Source organism: Falco naumanni, chromosome 3, assembly GCF_017639655.2.
Source record: "Falco naumanni isolate bFalNau1 chromosome 3, bFalNau1.pat, whole genome shotgun sequence".
NCBI classification, from domain to species: Eukaryota; Metazoa; Chordata; class Aves; order Falconiformes; family Falconidae; genus Falco; species Falco naumanni.
This window is the reverse complement of record NC_054056.1, coordinates 70,987,856-71,000,791: the sequence shown is the minus strand read 5'-3', so window position 1 is coordinate 71,000,791 and position 12,936 is coordinate 70,987,856. Positions and strand designations below refer to the sequence as shown.

The window sequence follows — 12,936 nt, the reverse complement described above, 5'->3', positions numbered from 1 at the left end:
AAGTGAAGAGTATTTGAAATACCAGAAAAAACAGTTACTACTCTAAGGAACGTGAGTGGTTCAGAGTTTATTTAACAGATTGAAAGCAGGGTGGCAGAACGAAGAGCTTCCGAAGCAGTGCTCTATTCACAGCATCCCACTCTGAAGATCAAAACCATTATACTACTAATTGAGGTGACACTCAAAAGATTTTAGATAATGAGTGTTTAATGCACAATCTGAATTTCAGCTCAAGGAAGAAAATAATGATCCATAGTGATTGAATAGCGATACAAAAAAATCACTAACTGGAAACATCATGGCTATAATTCATTGCACATTATTTCAGTACTTCAAAGTTACAGCATTTAAGGAATGAAAGACTACTAACTTAGCATGAGAATTTTGCTATAAATGCAATGACTCTTACATTTGATGCTGACTGTAAGGACACAGACATTCCAAATATTTTCTGATAAGGCTGCAACAAATCTAATATATTGTTACAGGCTACCAGTACCATACAAGATCGTAACTTTAATCTGCGTATCTTCATACAGAAAAAAACTGTACATATGACAGGAAACGGTTTCAGAAAGCAGAAACCAAGATGACTATCGCTGTCTCCACAAATCCTGACATTGTGGCAAGGAGTTATTTTAGAAATTTCTCACAAGCAGACAGTTCCACAGTTCAAAGTGCAACACACCACCCAGAGATGAGAAATAACGTGCTTTCCTGAAATTAGAGCCCAGCAAACAAACTGTGGAAGAAACCGTTGGCCAGAAAAGGCAGGGGTCAAGCTTGCTGGCAGTTTGCTTGATACCATGACAAAAGCAAAGAGCTTTTAGCATAGACTCTTGTCATTAATGGTATTGACACTATTAACCGCATGCATACATTTAAACTTTAAGCTGTCGATCACCAATCACTTAGATTAACCTGGGAACAAAAGGGCCAGCTGCCAGCATCACAGCTGCCATGTTTTTGGTTTACACTGCTCCTGGCGGTGGCAAGCTTTGCGTATCAAAACCTAAAACAAATTCGAGTCATCTCAACCTGCTGTACTTCATCACAGTGTTTAACAATTTTAAGCTCTATCTCAAAAAAAGTGAACAAGATCAGCAGAACTAGGTTAAGTCCTGTCAGGCTGAACTTCAGGAGTGCCAAGTGCTAGTTTATCTCCCAAAACCATTCTGCAAGGCTCAACCCTCATATTAATCCAATTTTCATGACACTGGAAAGATCTGCTAGAAACACGCCTCTACATCTCCACGATAACTTCACACCTCTACTCTTTGAGCTGCTTTCATACAATTTGTAACAGCTTTTATTCCTGTGACAACTGGGAAAACAGCCGTTTTTTCACGGTCTGTTCTCAAGTCAAGTAACAAATGCATTTACCTCTCTACCAAGTTTCTTGTTTTCTTGGTAACTTTTATCAGTAGAAATTGCAGAGGGAAATCAAACCCTTCTGCCTTCCCTTCCTCATTCCTGCATGCTTAAAAATATAGTAATAATTTTAAATGAAAACAGCCAATGTGTTAAATCAGCATACCTACACATCTATGATCATCATCAGGGAGCAGAGTGGGAAGAAGCACAAAGCAGCTGATGAAAACCTTCCTTGTTTATGTCTGCATAGCCATTCCTTCAGTATTTCTGAGTTAAATATACAGGGTTTTTAAAACCCCAACTGCATAGTTTATACATTATAAAACCATGTCTACAGTTCATCCACACTGCATACATTAAAAGCAGAAAGTTGTGATGCTTCTGTTAAGAAATGATGCAAAGTCATAAATCAGTATAGAAAACATGCATTATATCAGGAGATCCCAAGCACTGGTTATTTGTGCACTATCTCAACATAATCCATTAAGTTATTCATTTATATAGTTTGGCACTTGTATAAATAATAAAAGGCCTTAAAAATTTATCACTATTTTAAAATGGTTAAGACTGAAAAACATCATGGAATTGTTTGAATATGCGAATGCTACTTGAGAGTTGGCATATGACAGTTTATAGAATTGAGTTCACTGTACATTAATTTACAACCGTCTATCGATTGAGCTGAAGGTACACATCCATTTAGTAAAAAAGAAAAATACATTATAAACTGCATTAAGGTAAGAAAGCTGGTATTTTACCCATTGAATGGAGTACTCATTCCTACAGAAGTTGAGATCAGCTAGCGATCTTTTACGTTTTTCTAAAGCAGCATAAGTTATATTCATACTTCCAGCATTACAGACAATATACCCTTCATATCATTTTAGCCCATGATCAGCAGGGTCTGCAACAGAAAAGATTTAATACACTATTTCAGGTAATAACACAATCATAGAAAGGTAAAAGAAGAAAACCCTCTCGCACAATTGTTCCATTATGCAGAGTTAACACAGATGCATTAACAAGTTTGGTGGGGTTTTGTTTGGTTTGGGGTTTTAATTTATTATTATTAAAGACCACAAGCATTCATCATGTCCCTCCAATACCTCCTCACCTCAGAAATCTTCCTAGGCTTCACAAGAGTTCTGTACACATTGTTTAGAAAAACGTATGAGAAGCATTCTGCCCCACCGCTTCACTTCTCTCTGAAATTTTACTTGCACAGAAGACCAACTATAGTTTTAAGTCATCCTTTTTTGTTACAGTAACACAGATTCAGACTTGCTTATTAGACCAGTTTATTCCTTCTTCTCTAGCAGTGAACACTAGCCACACCAGTTTTAAAAAACTAGAGGTCAGAATAAAAACAAGTAGCAGTCAGACACCCTGCCTCTGTCACAGTACGATTACCAAGCCGCCTGCTTAAATGAGTTTTCTGCATCAAAAGATAGCAAGAGAAGTGTAATAAATATTTTTAGGCCCTGAATTACTGTCCCAAAAGCTAAATAGGAAATACATTTCCACAAACTCACCACGCAAGTAGCCATGTAAACCACTAATACTTGTCTAAATTAGACAGTTTATTATTACTATTGTTATAGTTGATCAATTGCTATAGAATGCACTAAAATTTTCCTTTAGGCATCCCCAAACATTTAGGAGGAATGTGCATTATGCATTTATTTCATGATAGTTTGAGGGCTTCATTCCTGACTTTCTCTTGCTGGTCGTCAAGTATTTTCAACCTGCTTTCAGGAAGATGAGCGCAATCAAGGCAGTTGGTAGGTACACACCTTGCAACATTTTATGTACTTTATTATCAATGAGTAAGGCACGTTATTTGTAATATGGGTATTTCCATAGGCTTGCTCATTGTACCCTAAGGTTTGCGAAGCATGAATCATACAGTCTTTGGGTTTTTTCTTTGCTTCACAGTACGCTTACCCCTCTCTCAAACAAGCAAAACACAACACCTTTGGTAATGCTTTAGAGCACAAAGCCCAGGTGATCACCACCATGATACAGATTTTCAAAGCCAATTTGAAAAAATCTTGTATTTAGACCTTTTCACTTTGTCTCTCACAAAAACGGCTTAAAATGGTGCTCTACTTTGCAAGAGGTACAGAGGTTTGAGAAGAAAAAACCCACACATTTGCTAACAACTGCAAATTAAAATCTTGCCAAAAGAACATAACACAAATTAAATAGTTGTAAGAGGAAAAATAAAATTCTGGCATCGAAGTAGGTTACCCAAGAGAAACCACAAGAACATGAGAAAACAGATTATTAAGTAAGCATTGATCTGACATGGATACCTATAAAACAACGTAAACTTTGTGGAGGACAGTAAGCAGCAGTGCTTCAAAATCTTCAGGTAGTAAGAGTTTTGAGGAGGCTCTCAACTTTATGCAGCAGTGAAAGACACTTTAAAATTTCATAATTAATTACACTTAAACTATTTCAGTGGGAGCAAAATGGAAAAACACCACACTTAAAAACCACTGCAGGCATATTTTTATAGCCATCTTTTATATTACATACTCTGGTGTCAGAGAAAAGGTCAGTTCCCTCCACCACTTGATTTTTCTTCTGCAAAACCTATGTGCTAGCAGCTAGATAAGCAAATTTTCACAGATACAAACGGTTACAGACAAGGAGGAATCACTCCTGCGGAATCAACCTGCACCACATACAACCAAGGGAACAACCAGCCTTTTTCATGCTCTGTGAGTAAGTCAGCCTCTAAAATTGTTACCAACCATGTAACAGTCTATGAGTATTTCTCATTCTCTCAATAGTTTATGCTGAAATTTTCCCAAAAATTCACCTCTTAGAACTGTACAGTTCCATTATTTTAATTGATTAAATATAAATTAGCAGTGTCAGTGTAAGAAAAAAAGATTTAATGGCATAAAAATCATTCAAATTATATCAAGTAAGAAACTGTTGCAATGCACTTCAGCCAAACCATCACAAATGATACGTTATATAAATACAGACAGGAGGTAGCTGGCAGCTACAAATTCACCAATTCTGAAGTGTCCAATTTGTCTAAAAAGCATAAACTGACAAATACTAATTAAACCTTTCAATTTAAAAAAAAAAAAAACAACACCTAGTTTATTGCTTTTAAAGGTTTGTTTTTTACATCAGAAATAGGCAAAGGCATATCAAAGAAAGCTACCTGGCTATTGATGGCTTTTGATTATATTCACTTTTTCAAAAGAACCACCAAATAAAATTTTGAATGCAGACAGGCAAGTCACTCCCAATGTTACATGTTCTTACCAAAATGAACAAATGCTTGCATTCTCCAAGGGGGAAAAGTGGGAAGGGAAAGAAGGTATAATTTCCGAAAGGATAGCATTGACTACTTTCTTATGAGAAATCAGTAACAGAACTAAAACCAGTGTTCCCACCAGACAGAATACATTGAAAAAAACAGAACAACTGCAGGAGAGGCAGAAAGCATTCTAGCTACAAAGACAGTCGTGTAATGGGATACGATACATGGAATGCAGATGGAAATATGAAGATCTGTACCACTGGAATAGTTTTTATTAAAGCTTCCTTTTTGTGTGTTTCAGAAAAGGCGAAAGTGGAACAGAAAGAAAGGCAAGAAACATAGAAGAAGAAAAGGTGCAAAAAAGCAAGAATCAAGGCAGGAACTGCAAAAGCAAAACAAAGGACTGAGAAGTAGGGGCGGACTTCAGCAATGGGGTCTGACAACTGCTTAGAGGTCAAGTAAGTGAAGTGAAAGTTATGCTCATTTCTCAAAAGAATCTGGAGGGGAGGGGAGGGCAAAGGGAGGTGGGTAGGCAAGGGGTTTTTGTTTTTATTTTGGAGTTGGTTTTGGGGGTTGGATTTTCTTTTTAAACATACATATCTATACAGTGCAAGCTTGTCTAAAGGATGGTACTACAGGTGACAGAACTTACTCCCCTGCAACAAACGGAATACTTTGACCTCTCAAGTAAACTAAGCATATAAAAGTGGTAAGAATAAAAGGTGCACGTAAAACCAGCAGCAATATTATGTTTGGCCTTCCACTACTTCTGCAAGTTACTGTACATATGTTACATCACTATTATAGAAATGGCACAACCTCAGACACTTTCCACATTTTATTTACATTTTAAGACTAACTTTAATCTCAATCACATATCCATACATTTCCTTTGTTTCACTAAAACTTAAATGCATGGTTTATTAGAACAAAGACTGTAAACAAATATTTGCCATGTCCGATACATGTAACACACAGGAGCTGCTTAACAGAAATTAATCCCCCCATTTTATAAATACAGGTATCAAAACAATCCTGAACATACTTTGTGACACTACTAGTAGTCGGCACCCACACCCTTGCAAAATTAAACAAGATGAGCAATGGTATCACTGTACCTGCTACTTTAAAACAAATCTAACTGCAGCTCTTTTACTAAGCAAGATGGATAAAGCATGCCATTTATATTTTGCCTTCTCAAGAGATTATTTTTGGAAACATATATTATTCCACAGCAATCTGACACTTTCTGTCATGCTTTCATCTTGTAAAACCTGAATTCCTATTTTAGGCTATTTCAGGCTTATGCTTAAATGACAGTGCCTCGATAAGAGAAAAAAAAAATTGTGCTGCCTTTTTCTCCCATAGTGCCTGAAAACATATTGGGCATACATATATTATATATATTCTTACAAATGTCCAGGTCATGTATACCAGCTGAAATTCTTTTAATGTGTGGGTGTTTGCATTGTGAGATTTAATCAAGACATTAACATGAGTAGAAGGTTGTTGTTTTAAGACAGAAGTTTGAGAATCAGCTAAAATTAATTGTTGTAAGTTTGTCCCTCTGGAGGTTGTGGAAGCTTCATATTTTCTTTGGACATCATTAGACGTCTTAGCTCTTGAAGTACAACTTTAATGCTATAAGAATTTTGCCATTTTGCTAACACTGGTATGCTCCGTGCATCCACCTGGAAAAAGAAGAAAGAGTTCTAAAGTTAATGATGAAATAGAACATCTCTACATAAACAAATTCTATTGACCTAATTCTTCTAAGAGCAGGTCTAAGCATTCCCTGACAATTTCTCTGTGGCATAATGTTCCTGTGTTCAAGAAATATTTTAAGGAAAACCACCATATACTTACACGCAGATCAGATTCTGCAATAAAATTCATGCAGGTGGACCCTTCCATCTGTGCTGATACTAACATTAGTGGACAGGAAAGGGAGGAGAGGAAGACATCAGCGAACTGTTCACTACAAAACTGGAGCCTTATCTTGTAAAATTTGTTAATTCGTTTCAAATTACCCAAAAAAAGAAAAGTCACCTTCATTATGCCAAAATACACTTGGATTTTCCTTGGTTCTTCAAAAGAACCTGCCATGCAAGAGTCCACAGAATACCTTCCTAAAGGAAAAATTCCCCTTGTTTTTTCCCTTGCTACAAGTATTGATTCCTCTCACATCAATATTACATGACGCTTCTGATACCACAAGTCACTACACATAAGAAATGGCTTGAAATATTGAAATAACTGATCCATAACGTTTGGACATTTCTTAGCTCTTTGCATCCTTCTTAGAGCAAGTCACCTTATGGAGCCGTGAAGATTACTGTACATCACTTACCAATTTGAATATGAACTGAAAGGAAAGGACATGGGACTTCTCCTATGCGTTTATAAAACCTGTGGGACAATTTACACAATTATATTATAACAGGGAGGTTTCCATAGGAAAAGTCAGCAATTGAAAGTCAGCTTGGTAATTCTTTTGGCAGCGGGTAAGTCCTGACTACCCAGCCCCTGCAAGGAAGAACTTAAGACAGAGGGGTCTACAGCTGTGCAACTGCAAAGCAGGGCCGTGGGCAGGAACATGGCTATTGCATGCTACTGAATTCCATTGGCAGAGTAGCACAGGCAGCCCACATGGCTATAAAAATGCTGGAAACCACTGGTTTATGACTTAGCTTAAAATATCAACAAGTTTCTTATCCCATCTTAATTAGGGCAAACTGAAAGAAAAAAACAACATTGGAATCAGAAATAAGAACATTAACACAGGTATTTTATTTCTAGATTGTTTGAAGTGAAGCTAGCTATTTTCAGAACACTAGATGAGACTAAATCTTTTTGTAGGGTGAAACTAAGGCTAAGGTTTAATAACATGCTGGCTTGGGCAGCAATACTAACCCAAGAAACTTCTGCTCCCTCTCACTAGGCGCTTGTTCCTTTAACAGTGCTACTGCCTATCACCTCAGGTGAACCATGAAACTTATGGGGAGCAACTTTCTGACCTGAACTGATAGGTGTTTTTTTAACTGGATGTGTTCTTAGAAAGAAGTCCCTAAGCAGGATTCCTTGATCCAATTCACAGCTCAGGACTCTAAGTGTTTCTCTTCACACAAATAATGTTCTGCACGGAGTCAGGAACCCCTTAACTCAGCAAAGCTGCCAAAGACAGCAACATCATCAAACCACAGTATAAAAGGCAGTCAGATTACTTAATAACTATTGTAAATGTTAATAAATTAAGAAGAAAAAGAGCATCAAAAGGAAAGCTCCATTATGCAGCAAGATCATGCCAATTTAAAATACACGAGTGTATGAGCTAATATAGAAAGGTTTTGAAAGCACATTAGTCAGACCATCACTGTAATTCCTGGGCTACAATTACTTCTTTTTTAAAGGGGTATTTGGTTTAATGTGGTAGATAAGAGGCAGGCAGTATCACAGCAGAATAATTTTTGCAACTGGAAAACAGGTTCCCTTTTCTTAAAAGAGCAGACTATTAGATAAAACCACCAGTGAATAAAAGGGAAATTCTGACAAGAGGTCACCTGTGTTATCAAGTAGCAGCTTAAGAGTAAGGCATCATTTAGACTGAATCTTTGTTTTAAGGCACCAAGCTCTTACAGATCTCTTCCTCTCCAATATTTCCAGATAAAATTAAAGAAAGGTGCTCCAGAGTTTCTATTCAATGAGTCTGACCCAACAGGTAGGGAACAACATTAATTCATTTCACAAGTCAGAACGGTAAATATCACTCTACTCAATATTGTTCTCCATATAAAAAATGCCATGAGAAATGCATGAGACCACCATTTTTCCTCATGGGGTCCTACAGAAAGAAGAAAAACTTCATTGTGGTTAAGTATCATAGTAACAGAAGAAACAGGGGTTCAGACCTCATGTTCAGTTTGCATATAGCTGCAGATGTTTTCTCTAGCTTATTTCTCCCCCTCTCAGATACAGACACACTCATTAACATTTGTTAATACTTCTCTGCAGCTAACCTGACATCCTCTTCAATTTAGCAAAATGGAACAAAATGTGAGAGTACTCCCTGAATGCTTTGGTACAAGTTCTTTGGCAGATCAGTAGTTTAATAAATTTCCATGTTAGTCTCAATCACAATACTTTCTACTAAAGTAGCTGAGGAGAGATCACAGTACATGTCACTGACCTGCCAATAATTAAAAAAAAATAAAAAATAAATCAATACTTTCCCTGAGAAAACCGAGGAGAAAGCAGCCACAGAAAACCACTGTCAAGAACCAGGTAATGGTTGCAACAAAAGATTTCCAACCAGCAAAGATGTGCACTTGGGGGTGAAAGCCCACATGATAATAAACTGTTTTAGAAAATCACTGGTAAACCAACATGGATAATAAGAAAAAGGTATGTTTAGATTTCAGTAGGTTTGAGGAAGGAAACCAATATAATTAAATATTTAGATAAAGACTGGGTAAGCAAAAAATGGCTGGAAATGCAGTTGCTCTGGGACTCCCCAAGTGAATATCTTGTCTTCAGCCTGGCAGTTCGGCTTTTATGCTGTCTTCCTTCTGCTCGCTTCTCAACTCTTCCTTTGTAGGCTCTCTCAAGTCTGGAGATCTGTCTCACACAGCACACAGCAGTCTGTCACCAGTGCTGTTCAGACAATGCAATTCTATATACACTGGATGTACTGGAATATGAAACTTGATCACTTAAAAGTAAGCTCCTCCAGCTTTTCTTTCTTGGCTAGGAATTTGTAACAACAGACTCACAGACTGCAAACTCTGCTTTAACAATGTTATGAATGTTTTCTGAGTTAAGACTACTGCAACATGACATTTTTGTTGCTGTTTATCTCAAGTCTCTTTTCTGCAAGTCACCAACTTTTTTCTTGACATCTTGCAGCAGTAAAGATTTTGGCTCAGGTTCCATTTTCTGTGTGTTGCAGAATTTATTTCTGAGTTAGGGCACAATAAATTCCCTTTATGAAGAACAATAATAAGATATTTGGAAGAATGACACAAACTATGTTCAAATCACACAAAAAGCATTAAGTAATACGAAAGTACACATCCTGGGACACAGAAGGAGAAATTTCAAGGTCATGTAAAAGCAAATAAAACAGAAAACTGCAACCTGAAGCCTACTTTCTTCTGGGGGTACACCACTGTAAATCCTTAAACAGCAGCACAAGAAGCAATATGTATAATGCATAATTTTTTCTGACATTTAATTTTCAACTGAAATTAATACAAATATTTTTATACAATATATATTCAGGGTTTATAATCTTCCCAGTATCCTAACTTCAAGAAGTAGCAAACTGCTTTAGTCTACAATAAACATATGCAAAGCAATAACTGGACAATAGTTTACAGGTTTATAGCTGACAGTCTCAAGTGAGTTTAAAGGAAACAATTCTTTCCAGCTGTAAATAATATTTAAATGAACAGAAGTGATTGCAAATCCTGCAAAACAGACTGCTGAAGAGCACTCTCACAGATGCAAAAAATCAGACATTCTCAAAAGACCAAGGGAAAATAAACAGCATGTCAGAATGCAACCTGTGTTTTATCAGTACTAGATGCACAAGTCTCCAAGAGAAGAGACCCCACAGCATTAAGAATGACAATTTAAATGTAGTTTTACAACAGTGATGCCATTAGCATATAAAGACATTTTGTCTGGCCCTACATAAGTACATGGACTAGCTTTTTTGAACTTGGTACCCTTATTCTGTATACAACAGCAGTAGTTCCAGAGGTAAACTGAAAAGCAGATAACCTCAAAAACTAACCTGCAGATAAGGAAAGCAATTTAACAGGGCGATTCAGAGCACCTAAGTTTAGTCTTTTAAGAAAAAATACTCCTGAAGCAACCCTCTCCTTTCCCACGTTAAATTTATCAAATGGCAGTCTTGGGGATCCCTGAAGATATGCTGGTGGAAGTTACTAGCAAAACTCTCTCTGGATAATCAACCAAAAAAGTCAATAAACTTGTAGCTGTCAGCATTGATAAATTCATTACACACAATGCACTTTTCATGCAAAGTGTAAAGGGACTTACTTGTAAGCCAAGAAGGCTGAGAACTGCTGCCAACAAGGCAATGAGACTAGCTTCCTTATATCCCAGTACCTCTAGCACATATCCATCTACCCCTCTCCACCACTCACTCTCGAACTCCACAGAAATTATCCCCCTCTAAACTCATGCTGGGGGCCCTACTTCTCCTCAGGTGTTAAATGGCACAGGTCTCCTGTAAAGCATACCTTAATGTTACAAATGTTTTGAGTAGCATGGCAATCCTGCTACAACATGCCATTTTGGTTACTGTTTATCTCTGGTCTCTTTTCTGCAAGTCACCAACTTTTTCATGACATCTATAAGGAACGTAATCAAAAGCTGACCACGCATAAAAAAAACATGCATGCAGAAACATGGACAGTAGAGGTTGTCTGAAAACTCAACCCTATCATTCCTTCAAAGAATGCAGAAAACCACTTAATGATCTATCAAATGACAATTAATCATACAGTGGGAGAGCAGCTTGGAAGAAACAAGGAGGAACTAAAACAGGAAGCAGCAAAGTGAACTGTTCCAGGATGCTAAATGTGCCCCCAGTTTATCTGACAGATTCTAGCAAGCGCAACAGTCAAATAAGCTAAAATGCAACACACCAGGACAATGGGCACCTTAAAAATTGCATAGTACCTGTGTTTAAAATTTATTAGTTACGAAACTGTTTTCATTAAAAATACTATCTAGTCCTATTTAAGTCTACTAAAAAAACGAGGTATGCATTTGCATAGCAAACACTTCATAAGACACACTAGTTGGGGAAAAACTGGATGAAGGTTTTGTATAAGCTTACAAACTTATTAAAATCAAACACACCTGCAGCAATGACTGGATTTTAACAGTACTTTTAAAACAACCAGGTGAATTTCCTGTCACAATACTCACACTATTCCTCAGCAAGCTGAGCAAGCATAATAGACTTCTCCAAACAAAAGCTCAAGTCAACTGGCTCAGTAAATATGAGCCTTCAGGCACAAGTTTGGGATTCTGCTTCCAGGAACCAACACCTCTACTCTCAGGCATGCACAGATGAAGCAATGAGACCACATTTCTTTGCTGATTAAGAATAATAGATGTTACTAGGGAGAGGTATGAAAAAAGTATGATAAACATACTAAAAGCTCTGCTGCATTCCAGATTGCCAGCTTTTGCTAGTCACAACTTCTTAATAAACACATATACTTAGGCAATGAGCCACAGTTGGGATGAAGAACAAGAGCTGGTTTGTAGGTAGCAGTTTTAATAAAATCTTCAGTTAGAGTACAATTATACACAAAAAGTCCTTTCAAATTAATTTTAGATTGTCTGAAGTGTTAGTGCACTGGCTTTGGATGACCAGCTGCTCACCACCCTACAGCAGCTGAGGTGAACCCCTGAGAGCCTCACCCTCCACTACAGTCATGGAGATACTTAAGCTTCACATTTCAGTACTGTTAATCACACAAATGCAAGTCCATCTTTCTTTTAAATCTTACATATTATTTAAAATCCAAACACGCTCTCTGACTCCATGTTAACTATTACCTTAACCCAATTACTCTGCATTCGCTAAAGACAAACAAATAGATGAGTGTGATATATTATTGCATTTCCTGCTAGTATACACATATATCACTGTAAATGCAAGACAGTTCACACCTTTTTCCACTGAGCAATGAGGTATGTCAGCCTTACTCACAGGATTAAAGTGCTAGTAAATAATGGAGTAACAAACTTGCTTGAGGTGCTATCCTCACTCATCCCACCCTAAGGGCTGGATCAGTGAAAGTATCTTATTGCAAATTGATCTTTGAAATGAAAGTTAAGACTGACTATTTCAAAAGATCTTAAGACTGAAGCTCACAATCACCCTAGATTTGAATAAACCCACTACAAAGAAAGTAAGAGTTTAAATGTATCAGTTCATTACAGATGAGTTACTACCTCCAGAGACTCATCAGGAATAACCTCCATTGTTTATTAATGGAAACATCAGATAAAGTTTGTAATACTCCTGTTACAATATGAATCTAATCCCCTTTTACAAGGGTATTACAAGGGAGATACCCACACGCAGCTTGAACGCTTTTTTCTGTTCAAAACTAAAATATCCAGCTTCATTTAAAAGAAACAACTGTTTCAATACTATAGATAGTGCTCATCTCATTGATAAGCCACCAAGAACCACTAACATATTGTAAATACCTGAAGATGTGTAGTAG

General features: G+C 37.1%; 1 protein-coding gene across 1 annotated transcript in view; it reads right to left on the bottom strand.

The window, feature by feature from the left end:
• Positions 1-5,483: 5,483 nt before the first annotated feature.
• UBE2V2 (ubiquitin conjugating enzyme E2 V2) overlaps positions 5,484-12,936 on the bottom strand; it is a 29,612-nt gene continuing 22,159 nt past the window's right edge. The window contains exon 4 of the mRNA XM_040586112.1: positions 5,484-6,351. Within this exon, the coding sequence (XP_040442046.1) occupies positions 6,205-6,351 (147 nt within the window). The 3' untranslated portion in view covers positions 5,484-6,204. The remainder of the gene's footprint in view (positions 6,352-12,936) is intronic.